General features: G+C 42.8%; 1 protein-coding gene and 1 long non-coding RNA gene across 3 annotated transcripts in view; one reads left to right on the top strand and one right to left on the bottom strand.

Moving 5' to 3' along the window:
* LOC133552059 (protocadherin Fat 3-like) overlaps positions 1-17,351 on the top strand; it is a 193,085-nt gene that overhangs the window by 76,290 nt on the left and 99,444 nt on the right. Inside the window, exons 10-22 of the mRNA XM_061899369.1 lie at positions 4,319-4,455; positions 9,134-9,409; positions 10,648-10,858; positions 10,927-11,141; positions 11,210-11,368; positions 11,443-11,564; positions 11,653-11,835; positions 11,900-12,014; positions 12,092-12,361; positions 12,480-12,830; positions 12,895-13,068; positions 13,141-13,671; positions 15,734-16,098. Coding sequence (XP_061755353.1) covers positions 4,319-4,455; positions 9,134-9,409; positions 10,648-10,858; positions 10,927-11,141; positions 11,210-11,368; positions 11,443-11,564; positions 11,653-11,835; positions 11,900-12,014; positions 12,092-12,361; positions 12,480-12,830; positions 12,895-13,068; positions 13,141-13,671; positions 15,734-16,098 — 3,109 coding nt within the window. The remainder of the gene's footprint in view (positions 1-4,318; positions 4,456-9,133; positions 9,410-10,647; positions 10,859-10,926; positions 11,142-11,209; positions 11,369-11,442; positions 11,565-11,652; positions 11,836-11,899; positions 12,015-12,091; positions 12,362-12,479; positions 12,831-12,894; positions 13,069-13,140; positions 13,672-15,733; positions 16,099-17,351) is intronic.
* LOC133552060 (uncharacterized) overlaps positions 1-17,351 on the bottom strand; it is a 118,306-nt gene that overhangs the window by 71,762 nt on the left and 29,193 nt on the right. The window lies entirely within an intron of this gene.

Genomic DNA, 17,351 nt, shown 5'->3' with positions numbered 1-17,351 from the left:
AATAGCCAATTTGCTCAATTTAGCTTTAATAAATAAATCTATATCTATAAAAAAAAAGTGTATTTCTGTCTGTCATTTATCGTACATTTTTTTTGCTTTTACGGAAGGTTTTTTGTAGGGAATAAACGATGAAAAAAACTCTTATTTGAACGGTTTAAAAAAAAAGAAAACAAGAAAAAAAAAAAATTAAATTGTAAAACATAGTTTATCTCCAATTTCGACTCTTTAAAATTCAAAATTCATCCGACAAAATATAAAGAGAAAAACTAGCTAATTCGAATCTTTTTCAAAAAATATATATATATTTTTTTTATGGAACATCATTAGTCATTTTTCCTGATTAAGATTAATTTTAGAATTTTGATGACATGTTTTAAATAGGTTAAAATCCAATCTGCACTTTGTTAGAATATATAACAAATTGGACCAAGCTATATTTCTAACAAAGACAAATCATTATTTCTTCTAGATTTTCCAGAACAAACATTTTAAAAGAAATTCAAGACTTTGAAATAAGATTTAAATTTTAATCTACAGATTTCCTAGATTTGCCCGAATATTTTTTTTTAATTTTAATCATAATAAGTTTGAAGAAATATTTCATAAATATTCTTCGTCAAAAAAACAGAAGCTAAAATGAAGAATTAAATTAAAATGTATTTATTATTCCTTACAATAAAAAAAATAAATACTTGAACATTGATTTAAATTGTCAGGAAAGAAGAGGAAGGAATTTAAAAGGTAAAAAGGTATATGTGTTTAAAAATCCTAAAATCATTTTTAAGGTTGTATTTTTTCTCTAAAATTGTCTTTCTGAAAGTTATAAGAAGCAAAGTAAAAAAAATAAATGAATTTATTTAAACAAGTGAAGACCAAGTCTTTGAAATATTTTCTTGGATTTTCAAATTCTATTTGAGTTTTGTCTCTCTTAGAATTAAAAATGTCCAGCAAAGCGAGACCAGCTTGCTAGTAAATAAATACAATTTACAAAATAGAGGCAGCTCACTGGTAAGTGCTGCTATTTGAGCTATTTTTAGAACAGGCCAGCGGGCGACTCATCTGGTCCTTACGGGCGACCACGTTGGTGACCCCTGGATTCATGCCAAGGGCTACCAGTTCGATACACACTTAAATACATTGCCAGAAATAGCCAATTTGCTCAATTTTTCCTTTAATAAATAAATCTATATATATAAAAAATGGGTATTTCTGTCTGTCATTCCGTCGTACATTTTTTTTTTCCTTTTAGGGAAGGTTTTTGTAGAGAATAAATGATGAAAAAACACTTAATTGAACGGTTTAAAAGAGGAGAAAAGAGGAAATAAATGAAAATTAAATTTTGAAACATAGTTTATCTTCAATTTCGACTCTTTAAAATTCAAAATTCAACCGAAAAAAATTAGGAGAAAAACTAGCTAATTCGAATCTTTTTTAAAAATGTTTAAAAAGAATTAATGGAACATCATTAGTAATTTTTCCTGATTAAGATGAATTTGATTGATGACGTGTTTTAAATAGGTTAAAATCCAATCTGCACTTTGTTAGAATATATAAAAAATTGGACCAAGCTATATTTCTAACAAAGACAAATCATTATTTCTTCTAGATTTTCCAGAACAAAAAATTAAAAACAATTTTAAAAGACTTTGAAATAAGATTTAAATTTGATTTTACAGATTTTCTAGATTTGCCAGAATAACTTTTTTGAATTTTAATCATAATAAATTTGAAGAAATATTTCACAAATATTCTTCGTCAAAAAAACAGAAGCTAAAATGAAAAATTAAATTAAAATGTCTTTAATATTCTTTATAATAAAAAAAAAAAATACTTGAACATTGATTTAAATTGTCAGGAAAGAAGAGGAAGGAATTTAAAAGGTAAAAAGGTATATGTGTTTAAAAATCCTAAAATCATTTTTAAGGTTGTATTTGTTCTCTAAAATTGTCTTTCTGAAAGTTCTAAGAAGCAAAGTAAAAAAATAAATGAATTTATTTAAACAAGTGAAGACCAAGTCTTTAAAATATTTTCTGGGATTTTCAAATTCTATTTGAGTTTTGTCTCTCTTAGAATTAAAAATGTCCAGCAAAGCGAGACCAGCTTGCTAGTAAATAAATACAGTTTTAAAAATTGAGGCAGCTCACTGGTAAGTGCTGCTATTTGAGCTATTTTTAGAATAGTGGGCGACTCATCTGGTCCTTATGGGCGACCACGTTGGTGACCCCTACTCTACGCCAAAATAATCATTTATTATTATTCCAACGCAAAAGTTTGCCGTGCACCACAGCCCACAGTTTTACTCCAAAATTTAAAAACTACATGTATTATTTTCATCGTTAAGAATAAGAGGGCAAACTCATGTTACACAGCCGTTATTTCCTGGCACTAAACTTGCAGAAAAGAGTTCTTCTCAGGTTTCTATGTTTACATTTTCACAATTTTCTGACACTTCACAAAGCATTTTTGACACATTCCTTCAATTGAAGAACTTATTGTGACGTGTTCAATGTGATTGGACTATTTTGTTGACATTGTTGGAGTCTTTCCCACGCTTGTGTTGACATTTCCTTTCTGCCTTGATAGCTGAGGCATTTTAATCAGAAGTTACATTCTAAATATGTGAAAAAATATATACGTATTCTGCAATGAGGTGGCGAATTGTCCAGGGTGCACCCTGCCTTCCGCCCGATTGTAACTGAGATAGGCACCAGCGGCCCCCGCCACCCCAAAGAGAATAAGCGGTAGAAAAATGGATGGATGTATGGATACATAAGTATTTAAAAATAAAACAACACAATATAAATATACCGTATTTCCTTGAATTGCCGCCGGGGTGCTAATTCATTTAAAACCTCTTCTCACTCCGGCGTTTACCAAAGGCATGCGGTAAATTTAGGCCTGCGCTTATAAATTTGAGTGTGATGTAAGGATACCATCATGAAAAGCACTTTTAATAAAAAAAAAACGTTATGTTCTTACCTTTACTTATAAATGAAGTCCATGCCAGCTCCTTCTGATCAAAAGCATCGATAACTTGTTTATAGAAGTCTTCCTTATCTTTCTTCAGTTTTAAAAGTCTCTCTGTCTCGATGGAGATCTTCCTTTATTACCTCCTGCTTCGGTTGAAAGTCCAGTTTAGAAAACCGTTTTATTTTAGATATGTAATCCTCCATGTTAAAAGTGCAAGCGAGAGGAAAAAATAAAGGATCGTTGCTCACTCTTGGTGCTTGTTGTCACGAATAGTAGCTAGAAGGATCACTAGCGCCCTCTACCACCAGGAGGCGGGAGTCATTTAATGACTCATATTTGACACACGCAGCTACGGTATATTAATAAAACATAAATGCTTACTGTTCTTTTTAGCATATTTAATAGCTTGGACATTAAATCCTACTGAATAGCTCTTAATCTTCTTCCCTTTATGCGATTTCAAATGATTGAAATCAGCCTCCTCCATTTTGAAAATGATGACGGGTGAAGTGTCACTCGTGACGTGACGAGTTTGACCCGGTGGAAATTCTAGGCATATGCTAATTATTTTGCGAAACGAGTTTGACCCGGCGGAAATTTTAGACATGCTAATAAAAATAATATTTTGCGAAACGAGTTTGACCCGGCAGTAATTCTAGGCAGACGCTTACTATATACCCGGCGGCAATTCAAGGAGATACTGTATATATAATGTAAAATATTGACTATAAATTAATAAAATACATAAATAAACAAACAAAACACACATGTATATAGTAATAAAAAAACAACAAATCTGGGTCCTTAATGTTAATTGGTCATAAAAAAAATATCAATAATTATCGATATGAAATAGTGATATCGTGATACAGTTTTCAACCGTATCGCACAACTCTAATCAACTGTCATTTCGGAGAAGAAAAAACCCAAATAAGCAAGCACAACCCGGTGATGGTCTGCGGCTGAACACGCCTGGCTGCTTCCGTGGAAACATCAGTATTCATGTGTCGAGCGGCGCCGCAGCCCTCAGAAGAGAGCGGGGATATGGCGGTGAATCGCTAATGCGTATCAATTCTCTCCCTGGCTCTAATCAAATACTAAAACCCCTAAACTGTACCTTTTTTTTTTTCTTCGTCTGCGCGCTGGCTGGTGTTTGGGAGCGATAAGACAGATGTTTGCGTGGCCGCTAACAGCTCCCGGGCTGACGGACACCGCCGCGTCGTTGCGTTTCACTTCACTTTATCACGCTTGGCCCGCGGGCCCAGATGGCTGGCGAAATGATTGCCCGGCGCGGTGGAGGTGCTAACGGGCTAACGTGGCTAACATGTGTGTGTGTGTGCGACCGCAGGAAGCTTCGACATGCAGTTTGACCTCCAAGTGGGCGTGGGCACAGTGGTGGTGGCCAAGCCGCTGGACGCCGAGGCGCAGGCCGTGTACAACATGACCGTGCAGGTGACCGACGGCACAAACGTCGCCACGACGCAGGTACGCCAAAGCTTTGGGCGGTCACTCTTCAACAGAAGTGAATTAATCAACTCGTATCATGTTCTACACGTGGCGAATGTTTATATTCAACTTGGAGAAAGCCAACCACCAGGTTTAAGTTAACTCTCTCACGAAAAGAGGCAATAAATTCAGACCTTTAAATGCAAAAGTGATAGCCCAGTCCTTGAGAAAAGACTATCTTTCTAGCTCAACGCCAACACCGACTTAGAGTGTCCACCCTGAGATCGGTAGGTTGTGAGTTCAAACCCCGGCCGAGTCATACCAAAGACTATAAAAAAAATGGGACCTATTGGGGACGCCGCCGGGGGTACAGAAGTGAATTAATCAACTCGTATCATGTTCTACACGTGGCGAATGTTTATATTCAACTTGGAGAAAGCGGACCACCAGGTTTAAGTTAACTATCTCACGAAAAGAGGCAATAAATTCAGACCTTGAAATGCAAAAGTGATAACCCTGTCCTTGAGAAAAGACTATCTTTCTAGCTCAACGCCAACACCGACTTAGAGTGTCCGCCCTGAGATCGGTAGGTTGTGAGTTCAAACCCCGGCCGTGTCATACCAAAGACTATAAAAAAAATGGGACCTATTGGGGACGCCGCCAGGGGTACAGAAGTGAATTAATCAACCCGTATCATGTTCTACACGTGGTGAATGTTTATATTCAACTTGGAGAAAGCCAACCACCGGGGTCAAGTTAACTATCTCACGAAAAGAGGCAATAAATTCAGACCTTGAAATGCAAAAGTGATAGCCCTGTCCTTGAGAAAAGACCATATTTCTAGCTCAACGCCATCACCGACTTAGAGTGTCCACCCTGAGATCGGTAGGTTGTGAGTTCAAACCCCGGCCGAGTCATACCAAAGACTATAAAAAAAATGGGACCCATTGGGGACGCCGCCGGGGGTACAGAAGTGAATTAATCAACTCGTATCATGTTCTACACGTGGTGAATGTTTATATTCAACTTGGAGAAAGTGGACCACCAGGTTTAAGTTAACTCTCTCACGAAAAGAGGCAATAAATTCAGAACTTTAAATGCAAAAGTGATAGCCCTGTCCTTGAGAAAAGACTATCTTTCTAGCTCAACGCCAACACCGACTTAGAGTGTCCGCCCTGAGATCGGTAGGTTGTGAGTTCAAACCCCGGCCGAGTCATACCAAAGACTATAAAAAAAATGGGACCTATTGGGGATGCCGCCGGGGGTACAGAAGTGAATTAATCAACTCGTATCATGTTCTACACGTGGTGAATGTTTATATTCAACTTGGAGAAAGTGGACCACCAGGTTTAAGTTAACTCTCTCACGAAAAGAGGCAATAAATTCAGAACTTTAAATGCAAAAGTGATAGCCCTGTCCTTGAGAAAAGACTATCTTTCTAGCTCAACGCCAACACCGACTTAGAGTGTCCGCCCTGAGATCGGTAGGTTGTGAGTTCAAACCCCGGCCGAGTCATACCAAAGACTATAAAAAAAATGGGACCTATTGGGGATGCCGCCGGGGGTACAGAAGTGAATTAATCAACTCGTATCATGTTCTACACGTGATGAATGTTTATATTCAACTTGGAGAAAGCAAACAAGCAATAAATTCCGACTTTGGAATGCAAAAGTGATAGCCCTGTCCTTGAGAAAAGACCATATTTCTAGCTCAACGCCAACACCGACTTAGAGTGTCCACCCTGAGATCGGTAGGTTGTGAGTTCAAACCCCGGCCGAGTCATACCAAAGACTATTAAAAAAATGGGACCCATTGGGGACGCCGCCGGGGGTACAGAAGTGAATTAATCAACTCGTATCATGTTCTATACATGGCGAATGTTTATGTTCAACTTGGAGAAAGCAAACAAGCAATAAATTCCGACTTTGGAATGCAAAAGTGATAGCCCTGTCCTTGAGAAGAGACGCCAACACCGACTCAGTGGCCTACTGGTTAGAGTGTCTGCCCTGAGATCAGTAGGTTGTTAGTTCAAACTCCGGCCGAGTCATACCAAACACTATAAAAAAAATGGGACCCGTTGGAGACGCTGCCGGTCCAAACATCTTATTTTAAATGGCTGACAACCATTATTATTATTATTATTATTAATATCATTATTACCACCACCATTGCCTTGTGTGGTCCTAGTAGTTGTATACAGTATGCTCAAGTATTTAAAAGGTAAAGGACACATTTCATGTACATAAAATGTGTGATTATAAATAATGTTACTCTATAATATACTCCCCCTTTCAGAAAAAAAAAATACATTTTTATCCAAAAAAAAGCCTCTAACCCAAAAAATGGGTTATTCTCTGATAAACCCCAGAAATTGACTTACATTAATAGCCCTATAACCTAGAAAATAGGTTACTCTATATACATATAGAGTAACCTATATAAAAAATAACCCCAAAATCGAACTCAACACCCGCAACCCATAAAGTGGGTTACCAAAATAACCCACCAGCTTTTAGCATGTATAGGATAATTGCTCAGGAATAGAAAAATAATTACCCCGGGCTTGACTTCAGTGGTATTTGGACTGGTTAGCCTTTAAAATAAATAAAAAATGCCTTCAACCCAAAAATGGGTTACTCTCTAATAAACCCAGAAATTGGGTTACATTTATCGCTCTATAACCCAGAAAATAGGTTACTCTATATAAAAAATAACCCCAAAATCAAACTCAACACTCGCAACCCATAAAGTGGGTTACAAAAATAACCCAACAGCTTTTAGCGTGTGTAGGATAATTGCTCAGGAACAGAAAAATAATGACCATGGGCTTGACTTCTGTGGTATTTGGACTGGTCAGCTTTTAAGATAAAAAAATCAACAACCCAAAAATGGGTTACTCTCTGACGACCCCAGAAATTGAGTTACATTAATAGCCCTATAACCCAGAAAATAGGTTACTTTATATAAAAAATAACCCCAAAATCTAACTCAACACTCGCAACCCATAAATTGGGTTACCAAAATAACCCAACAGCTTTTAGCGCGTATAGGATAATTGCTCAGGAACAGAAAAATAATGACCCTGGGCTTGATTCTGTGATATTTGGACTGGTCAGCCTGTAAAATAATTTCTAAAAATTAAAAAAATGGCTTACTTTCTGAAAAAAGCCAGACATTGACTTACATTAATAGCCCTATAACCCAGAAAATAGGTTACTCTATATAAAAAAACAAAACAAAATCTAACTCAACACTCGCAACCCATAAATTGGGTTACCAAAATAACCCAACAGCTTTTAGCGCGTATAGGATAATTGCTCAGGAACAGAAAAATAATGACCCTCGGCTTGATTCTGTGATATTTGGACTGGTCAGCCTGTAAAATAAATTCTAAAAATTAAAAAAATGGCTTACTTTCTGAAAAAAGCCAGACAATGACTTACATTAATAGCCCTATAACCCAGAAAATAGGTTACTCTATATAAAAAATAACCCCAAAATCTAACTCAACACTCGCAACCCATAAACTGGGTTACCAAAATAACCCAACAGCTTTTAGCGTGTATAGGATAATTTCTCAGGAACAGAAAAATAATGACCATGGGCTTGACTTCTGTGGTATTTGGACTGGTCAGCATTTAAAATAAATTAAAAAACAATTTTAAAATGGTTTACTCTCTGAAAAAGACAGAAATTGACTTACATTAATAGCCCTATAACCCAGAAAATAGGTTACTCTCTCTCTCTCTATATATATATACATAAAAAAGTCTAACTCAACACTCACAACCCATTATTGGGTTACCAAAATAACCCAACAGCTTTTAGCGTGTATAGGATCATTTCTCAGGAACAGAAAAATAATGACCCTGGGCTTGACTTCTGTAGTGTTTGGACTGGTCAAGCTTTAAATAATTTTTTTTTTTTAAATAAAAAAAATTGCTTACTCTCTGAAAACCCCAGAAATTGACTTACATTAATCGCCCTATAACCCAGAAAATAGGTTACTCTATAGAAAAATAACCCCAAAATCTAACTCAACACTCGCAACCCATAAAGTAAATTACCAAAATAATCCAACATTTTTAGCATGTATATGAAACTTGCTCAAAAACAGAAAATGACTGACCCTGGACTTGACTTCAGTGATAATTGGGCTGGTCAGCGTTTAAAAAAAAATCAAGATTCAAGGAACTTTATTGCCACCCAGTTTGATCCCAGATTGAGTGCCACAAGAACTATAATATGGACATAACATTCTAATAGAATAGGGTTGGTGGCACACCCCTTTTCTCTGACCTACGACAATATCCTCCACAAAAATATTGACCCTTTTCACAAATACTGTCACATGTCCCTAAACTCTCCAGTTTTCTTGTTCTGATACAAATTAGTGTTGGGAGGGGCTCTTCAGTTTTTGCCCCCAAACCCTGACCCTAACCCGTTTTTCTAAGCATCCTTGAGGTTTGAATCTCACCTACTTAGGCCCGGGAAGCGTCCAAGAAGGTAATCCACATAGTCCCAATGATAAATGGGCTACCCAGAAAAGTCCATTGAACCCACAGACTCTTTGAGTACTTTTTGGTGCACCGGGACTGTTGTTGGTTGAAAGCTAGACAACATGAGATGGTATTCTCGGAGATTGGACCTTGGATCTGATGGCCACAAGAAAATTGGTGTTGTTCTCCATATCGCATCAAATGTACCTTCCTCTCAGGTGTTCATCCGGGTCCAAGACAGCAACGACAACCCTCCGGTCTTCTCTCAGCCGGCCTACGACATTAGCGTCTCAGAGGATGTCCCCGTGGACACGGAGCTGCTGCGTGTTCGAGCGTCGGACTTGGACGAGCGCAGTCGGCTCAGTTACTCCATTTACAGCAGCGTGGACCCGGCCAGCATGAGGCTGTTCCGGGTCAACCCGGGCACGGGCGTGGTGTACACGGCGGACCGGTTGGACTACGAGACTCGAACGCAGCACATCCTCACCGTCATGGTGGGCAGATGTTGAGTCTGATCTACCGTATTTCCTTGAATTGCCGCCAGGGGGCTAATTATTTGAAACCTCTTCTCACTCCGGCACTTACCAAAGGCATGCGGTAAATTTAGGCCTGCGCTTATAAATTTGAGTGTGATTTAAGGATACATCATGAAAAGCACATTTAATAAAAAAAACTTTATTATGGTCTTACATTTACTTATAAATGTAGTCCATGCACAGCTCCTTCTGATCAAAAGCATCGATAACTTGTTTATAGAAGTCTTCCTTATCTTTCTTCAGTTTAAAAAGTGAAGTGTGAAGTGAATTATATTTATATAGCGCTTTTCTCTAGTGACTCAAAGCGCTTTACATAGTGAAACCCAATATCTAAGTTACATTTAAAGCAGTGTGGGTGGCACTGGGAGCAGGTGGGTAAAGTGTCTTGCCCAAGGACACAACGGCAGTGACTAGGATGACAGAAGCGGGAATCGAACCTGCAATCCTCAAGTTGCTGGCACGGCCGCTCTACCAACCGAGCTATGCCGCCCCAGTCTCTCTGTCTCGATAAAGATCTTTCTTTATTACCTCCTGCTTCGGTTGAAAGTCCAGTTTAGAAAACCGTTTTCTTTAGATATGTAATCCTCCATGTTAAAAGTGCAAGCGAGAGGAAAAAATAAACGATCGCTGCTCACTCTTGCTGCTTGTTGTCGCAAGAAGGATCACTAGCGCCCTCTACCACCAGGAGGCGGGAGTCATTTAATGACTCATATTTGACACACGCAGCTACGGTATATTAATAAAACATAGCTGCTTACGGTTCTTTTTAGCATATTCAATAGCTTGGACCTTAAATCCTACTGAATAGCTCTTAATCTTCTTCCCTTTTTGCGATTTCAAATGATTGAAATCAGCCTCCTCCATTTTGAAAATGATGACAGGTGAAGTGACACTCGTGACGTGACGAGTTTGACCCGGTGGAAATTCTAGGCATAATGCTATTTATTTTGCAAAACGAGTTTGACTCGGCGGAAATTCTAGACATGCGCTCATAAAAATAATATTTTGCGGAACGAGTTTGATCCGGCGTTAATCCTGAGCCGGCACTAATGCTAAGCATGCGCTAATTATTTTGCGAAACGAGTTTGACCCGGCAGTAATTCTAGGCAGGCGCATACTATATACCCGGCGGCAATTCAAGGAAATACGGTATGTACATCCAAGCACCGTCTTCATGTGGTCTGATGTGGCCCCAGGTCAAGGACCAGGAGTTCCCATTCAACCGAGACCTGGCTCGGATCCTGGTGGCAGTGGAAGACGCCAACGACAACATTCCCTACTTTACCAGCACCGTGTATGACGCCGTGGTCTACGAGTCTTCTGTTGTGGGCTCGTCGGTGATGCAAGTCACAGCTCTGGACAAAGACAACGGGATAAACGGACAACTCACCTACACCATACAAGCAGGTAGGACTCCTTTTGTCTGGTGATATTGACTTTGTTGTCTGAGGTTTAAAGTGTTTTATTGTTCTCAGGTAACACTTGGGGGCTGTTTGCCATAAATAACAGCACAGGTCTAATCTTCATCGACAAGGAGCTGGATATCACCTCGGTGGGCTTTTACACGCTCACCGTGCGAGTCGTCGACAGCGGATTTCCTCCACTAATGGCCTTGTGCTCCGTCCGGGTCTCCTTGATGCTCTCCGACTTGTCCAAGCCCAAATTCTCCCAAGAGGAGTATCAGGCCGAGGTAAAGGGGATGGACGTAAAAATCCCTGCCTCATTCAGTACTCGGCTGATGTTTCTGTGTTCAAGCAGATCATGGAGAACAGCACCGCCGGGGCTTACGTGACCGCAGTTCGCGCCGTGAGCCACTCGTCGCTCATTTATGACATCACCAAGGGCAACGAGGAAAACTGCTTCTCTATTAATCACCACACCGGCATCATCAGCACACGCAGACTCTTTGATTTTGAGGTTGGTTCGTGCTTCATTTTATCGAGTTAGAAGATTTGATGATGAAATCTGGTCACGTGTCTTTCTGTGGTCAGAAAACGCCGTCCTACTTACTGATGGTCCGTGCTTTAAGCATGGCGGGCGTGGAGGCCAGCGCCACAGTCGTCGTGCAGGTGGGGGACATCAACGATAATGCACCTGTCTTCCGACAATTAAGGTATCGAAATGAGTCTTGGTGCAGTGATGGTCGGTCATGGCTTTTGACTAGAAGTCCTCAACCCCCATGTCGGACCTCCTTGTGGCAGGTACGTGGGGGTGATCAGTGAGGCGGCCCCACTCAACAGCGTGGTTCTGGCGGACGATGGCAACCCTCTGGTGATCCAGGCGATCGACGAAGACCGCAATCACAACGCCCTGCTGGTATTCCAGATTATAGACGAGACCGCTCGCATGTTCTTCAGCGTGGACCCTGGGACTGGTTCGATCCGGTAAGAGCCAGGCATTTGGCGTTCATTATACCTGATTTCTTAATTCTCTCTGGTTCTGTTTTAGGACGATTGCCAGTGTGGATTATGAGACCTTCCCTGAGTTTATTTTCAGGGTTCATGTCAGAGACAGCGGACAGCCTTCAAAAAGTGCTGACAGCCCTGCTGAAGTCGTCATAAAGGTGCATGGTCAGCCGGTCATTTCCCGTTTTTCCAAGAAGTTACCTCACTCTGCTGGTTCTCCCTTTCCACATCTTAGGTCATCAATATCAACGACTCACCCCCAAAGTTCTCTCAGGACATGTATGAGACCATCCTTCTCCTGCCTACCTACGTGGGAGTCGAGGTCCTACGGGTTGACGCGTATGACCCGGACATGATTTTGGACTCTGACAAGTCCCCCACTCCTCAGCTGGTTTACTCCTTGGTGGACCGAAACCTGGAGCACTTCACAGTGGACCGCAGCAGCGGGGTTGTAACGGTTATCAATCAGAACCTCAGCAGGGACCGCTATCGATTCAACTTGAAGGTCAGCCCATCAAAACACGTGCACGTCAATAAGCAACACTGCAGACTCCAATATAATATTAATACGAAATCTGTATCAGTACAATATGAACTGGATACTCTTGATATCTGTCTTCAAGGTTTGGGATGGCCGTTTCTCTAGCGTGACGTTGGTCACGGTGCTTGTCCGCCAAGCCGTCAACAGCGGCCTTTCCTTCACCTCCCCGCTCTACTCCGCCTCCGTTCGAGAGAACACTCGGAACCTGACCACACTCGCCGTGGTGAACGCCGTTGGCCACCGCCTTAATGAACCACTCAGGTTCTCGCTGCTTAACCCTGGCGGTCTTTTCACCATCCGGCCGACGTGTGGTGCGCTGCTAACCGCCGGAGTCCCCTTTGACCGCGAGGAGCGGGACAGTTATGAGCTGGTCGTAGAGGTCCGTAAAGAGGACGAGGTACTAAAGGTGGCAAGGGTCAACGTCAGAGTGCAGGTGAGATGGACGTCTGAATGTGGCCCGGTCTTGGTTGTCTGGTCTCACTTAAGTCTTTTTCCAGATTGAAGACGACAACGACAATGCCCCAGAGTTTGTGAACCTCCCTTACTACGCCACAGTACAGGTGGAAGCAGAACCCGGGTTGTCTATTTTCAGGGTGTCGTCCACTGACCGAGACTTGGGCGTAAACGGGCAGGTGACCTACAGCCTCAAAGAGCCACACAGAAACTTCCAGGTGAGTCCGCTTCTTCTTCAGCAGTGTCCTTTTAAAAAGGTACATTAGATCATTTATGTATCTACCCTACAGGTGAATCCTGTGACAGGTGAGCTGATGTTAAAGAGGGTGTTTGAAGCGGACTTGTCGAATGCAGAGTACAAGGTGGTCATCGTGGCTGCGGATGGTGGCGCCCCCTCCCTGTCCAGCGAGGTGGAGCTTCCAATCACGGTGCTCAATAAAGCCATGCCAGTGTTCGACAAGCCCTTCTACGGCGTCACGGTCCCGGAGGACATCGCCGTGTCGACCTCGCTCCTGAGCGTCAACGCCACCAGCCCCACCGGCCAAGGCATCATCTTCACCCTCGCAGGCGGCGACCCTTCGCTCCAGTTCGACATCGGCTTCGACACGGGCGTCATCAGCGTGCTCTACCCTCTGGACTACGAGACCACGCAGTACTACCGCCTCACCGCCAGGGCCACCGACACACTGACGGGGGCCAAGTCCGAGGTGGACGTGGACGTCGTCGTGCTCGACGTCAACGACAACCCGCCGTTGTTCCAGAAGCCCTCGTACTCGGCCGTGCTGGCTGAGAACGCCATGATTGGAACCAGCGTCTTGCAGGTGCGTGTTTAGCATGCGGCTCTGGCGTTACCGTATCAGCCGCCGCGTTATTCATGAGTGGAGCTTGATATTTCTCCGGGAAAAGCTCTCGACCTTTTGAAAATACGCGACCGCTGTCGCAACATTTGCACAAGACAACTCTTAGACGACTTAATTAAACTGTCTGGACGACGGAATTCTGTTCATTATATTCATGATCATGAAGCAGGGAAATGATCACTGTCCGAAAAGTGAAAGCGTTTTGGTTCCTTCGCCCCCAAGAGAGACAGTCTTCAACTATTCAACCAACAGTGACAACATTCAACTTGTTATGGAGGGTAAAAACCACCCCAGAATTCCCTGTAATTTTTCCCATGGAAAAGGAATGGGCCATTTTTCTAACTTGCACAATATCAACATTTCTCAACTGATTAGAAGCATCCACACACTCCACTCACCTTGGACAATCAACTCAAGTTTCCAGGAATTCATGGTTTTCCTTAGCCATATTTTCACCTCTTCCTGGAAAGTTTTCACCGTCCACATTTTTCAAGCGTTTTTGACCATTGCACATTATTTCTAACGGCCTACTGAAACCCACTACTAGCGACCACACAGTCTGATAGTTTATATACCATCCATCCATCCATCTTCTTCCGCTTATCCGAGGTCGGGTCGCGGGGGCAACAGCCTAAGCAGGGAAACCCAGACTTCCCTCTCCCCAGCCACTTCGTCTAGCTCTTCCCGGGGGATCCCGAGGCGTTCCCAGGCCAGCCGGGAGACATAGTCTTCCCAACGTGTCCTGGGTCTTCCTACCGGTTGGACGTGCCCTAAACACCTCCCTCGGGTGGCATCCTGACCAGATGCCCGAACCACCTCATCTGGCTCCTCTCCATGTGGAGGAGCAGCAGCTTTACGTTGAGTTCCTCCCGGATGGCAGAGCTTCTCACCCTATCTCTAAGGGAGAGACCTGGAAACTCATTTGGGCCGCTTGTACCCGTGATCTTATCCTTTCGGTCATGACCCAAAGCTCATGACCATAAGTGAGGGTGGGAATGTAGATCGACCGGTAAATTGAGAGCTTTGCCTTCCGGCTCAGCTCCTTCTTCACCACAACGGATCGATACAACGTCCGCATTACTGAAGACGCCGCCTGTCGATCTCACGATCCACTCCTCCCTCACTCGTGAACAAGACTCCGAGGTACTTGAACTCCTCCACTTGGGGCAGGGTCTCCTCCCCAACCCGGAGATGGCACTCCACCCTTTTCCGGGCGAGAACCATGGACTCGGACTTGGAGGTGCTGATTCTCATTCCGGTCGCTTCACACTCGGCTGCGAACCGATCCAGTGATCCAGTACGACTATATAATCTCACTAAAACACTAGTAACACAATAAGCAGATAAGGGATTTTCCAGAATTATCCTAGTAAATGTGTCTAATAACCACTGAATCACTCCCACTGGTCCTTCACTCTCACTTTCCTCATCCACAAATCTTTCATCCTCGCTCAAATCAATGGGGAATTTGTCGCTTTCTCGGTCCGAATCGCTCTCGCTGTTGGTGGCCATGATTGTAAACAATGTGAGGATGTGAGCAGCTCCACAACCCGTGACGTCACGCGCACATCGTTTGCTACTTCCGGTACAGGCAAGGCTTTTTTATTAGAGACCAAAAGTTGGGAACTTTACTGTCGGTGTTCTCTACTAAATCCTTTCAGCAAAAATATGGCAATATCGCGAAAATGATGAAGTATGACACATAGAATGGAGCTGCTATCCCCGTTTAAATAAGAACATCTCATTTCTGTAGGCCTCTAAGGTTTATTGGCGCTCTGTACTTCTCCCTACGTCTGTGTTCCGCTCCATACAGCCGCGTTTTACTTTCTTAAAAGCGATACAGATCATTTCCAATATTACATTTTTAAAGCATTTATCGGGGGCGGCAGTCCGACATTTTCGGACATCTCTAGTTTTTAATCACAATTTGCATCCAACATAATGAAATAATGGTTCTGAATGGAACGGTGAGTTGTTGTGGGCCTGCCATCCCTGCTGAGATGCAGAACTTCCTTCACGGCAGGTGTCCGCTCAGGACCAGGACTCCGACAAGAACTCGGCAGTGAGCTACCAGATCGTACCGGACCTCAACAACAGCACGGACTACTTCCACATGGAACGGGACGGCGGCCTGGTGTTCACGGCGCGCCTGGTGGACTACGAGCTGGCGCAGCGCTTCAACTTCATCGTCAGGGCGACGGACAGCGGCGACCCCGCCCTCAGCAGCGACGTCAGCGTGGCGGTGGCGGTCTCCGACACCAACGACAACCCGCCCAACTTCGGCCAGTCGCTCTACGAGGCGTTCGTCAGCGAGCTGGCCCCCCGGGGACACTTTGTGACCTGCGTCCAGGCCTCGGACGCCGACATGGGCGACGCCCAGAAGCTGAGGTGAGGAGTTCTCAACCCTAGGGGTCCGCAGATGTACTGCAGGGGGCGTGGTGGATTTAAAAAAAATGGATAGGCTGCTATCTATGGTGGCAATTAAGCCAGGTAGCGATTAATCAATCAATCAGTGTTTATTTATATAGCCCTGAATCACAAGTGTCTCAAAGGGCTGCACAAGCCACAACCACATCCAAGGTTCAGTGCCTGCATAAGGGCAAGGAAAAACTCACAACCCAGTGGGACGTCAAAGAGAATGACTATGAGAAACCTTGGAGAGGACCACAGATGTGCGTAACCCCCCACTTCAAGGGGAGAGTGGATGCAATGGACGTCGAGTGGGTCTGAAATAATATTGTGAAAGTCCAGTCCATAGTGGATCTAACACAATAGTGAGAGTCCAGTCCATAGTGGATCTAACATAATAGTGAAAGTCCAGTCCATAGTGGATCTAGCATAATAGTGAAAGTCCAGTCCATAGTGGATCTAGCATAATAATGAGAGTCCAGTCCATAGTGGATCTAACAAAATAGTGAAAGTCCAGTCCATAGTGGATCTAGCATAATAGTGAAAGTCCAGTCCATAGTGGATCTAACATAATAGTGAGAGTCCAGTCCATAGTGGATCTAGCATAATAGTGAGAGTCCAGTCCATAGTGGATCTAACATGATAGTGAGAGTCCAGTCCATAGTGGATCTAACATAATAGTGAGAGTCCAGTCCATAGTGGATCTAGCATAATAGTGAGAGTCCAGTCCATAGTGGATCTAACATAATAGTGAGAGTCCAGTCCATAGTGGATCTAGCATAATAGTGAGAGTCCAGTCCATAGTGGATCTAACATAATAGTGAGAGTCCAGTCCATAGTGGATCTAGCATAATAGTGAGAGTCCAGTCCATAGTGGATCTAACATAATATTGTGAAAGTCCAGTCCATAGTGGATCTAACATAATAGTGTGAGGCCAGTCCATAGTGGATCTAACATAATAGTGAGAGTCCAGTCCATAGTGGATCCAACATAATAGTGAGAGTCCAGTCCATAGTGGATCTAACATAATAGTGTGAAAGTCGAGTCCATAGTGGATCTAACATAATAGTGAAAGTCCAGTCCATAGTGGATCTAACATAATAGTGAAAGTCCAGTCCATAGTGGATCTAACATAATAGTGAGAGTCCAGTCCATAGTGGATCTAGCATAATAGTGTGAGAGTCCAGTCCATAGTGGATCTAACATAATAGTGTGAGGCCAGTCCATAGTG

The sequence above is a fragment of the Nerophis ophidion genome, linkage group LG04 (assembly GCF_033978795.1).
Source record: "Nerophis ophidion isolate RoL-2023_Sa linkage group LG04, RoL_Noph_v1.0, whole genome shotgun sequence".
Classification (NCBI taxonomy): domain Eukaryota; kingdom Metazoa; phylum Chordata; class Actinopteri; order Syngnathiformes; family Syngnathidae; genus Nerophis; species Nerophis ophidion.
The sequence above is the reverse complement of the archived record's forward strand: the minus strand, read 5'-3'. Positions and strand labels throughout refer to the sequence as shown.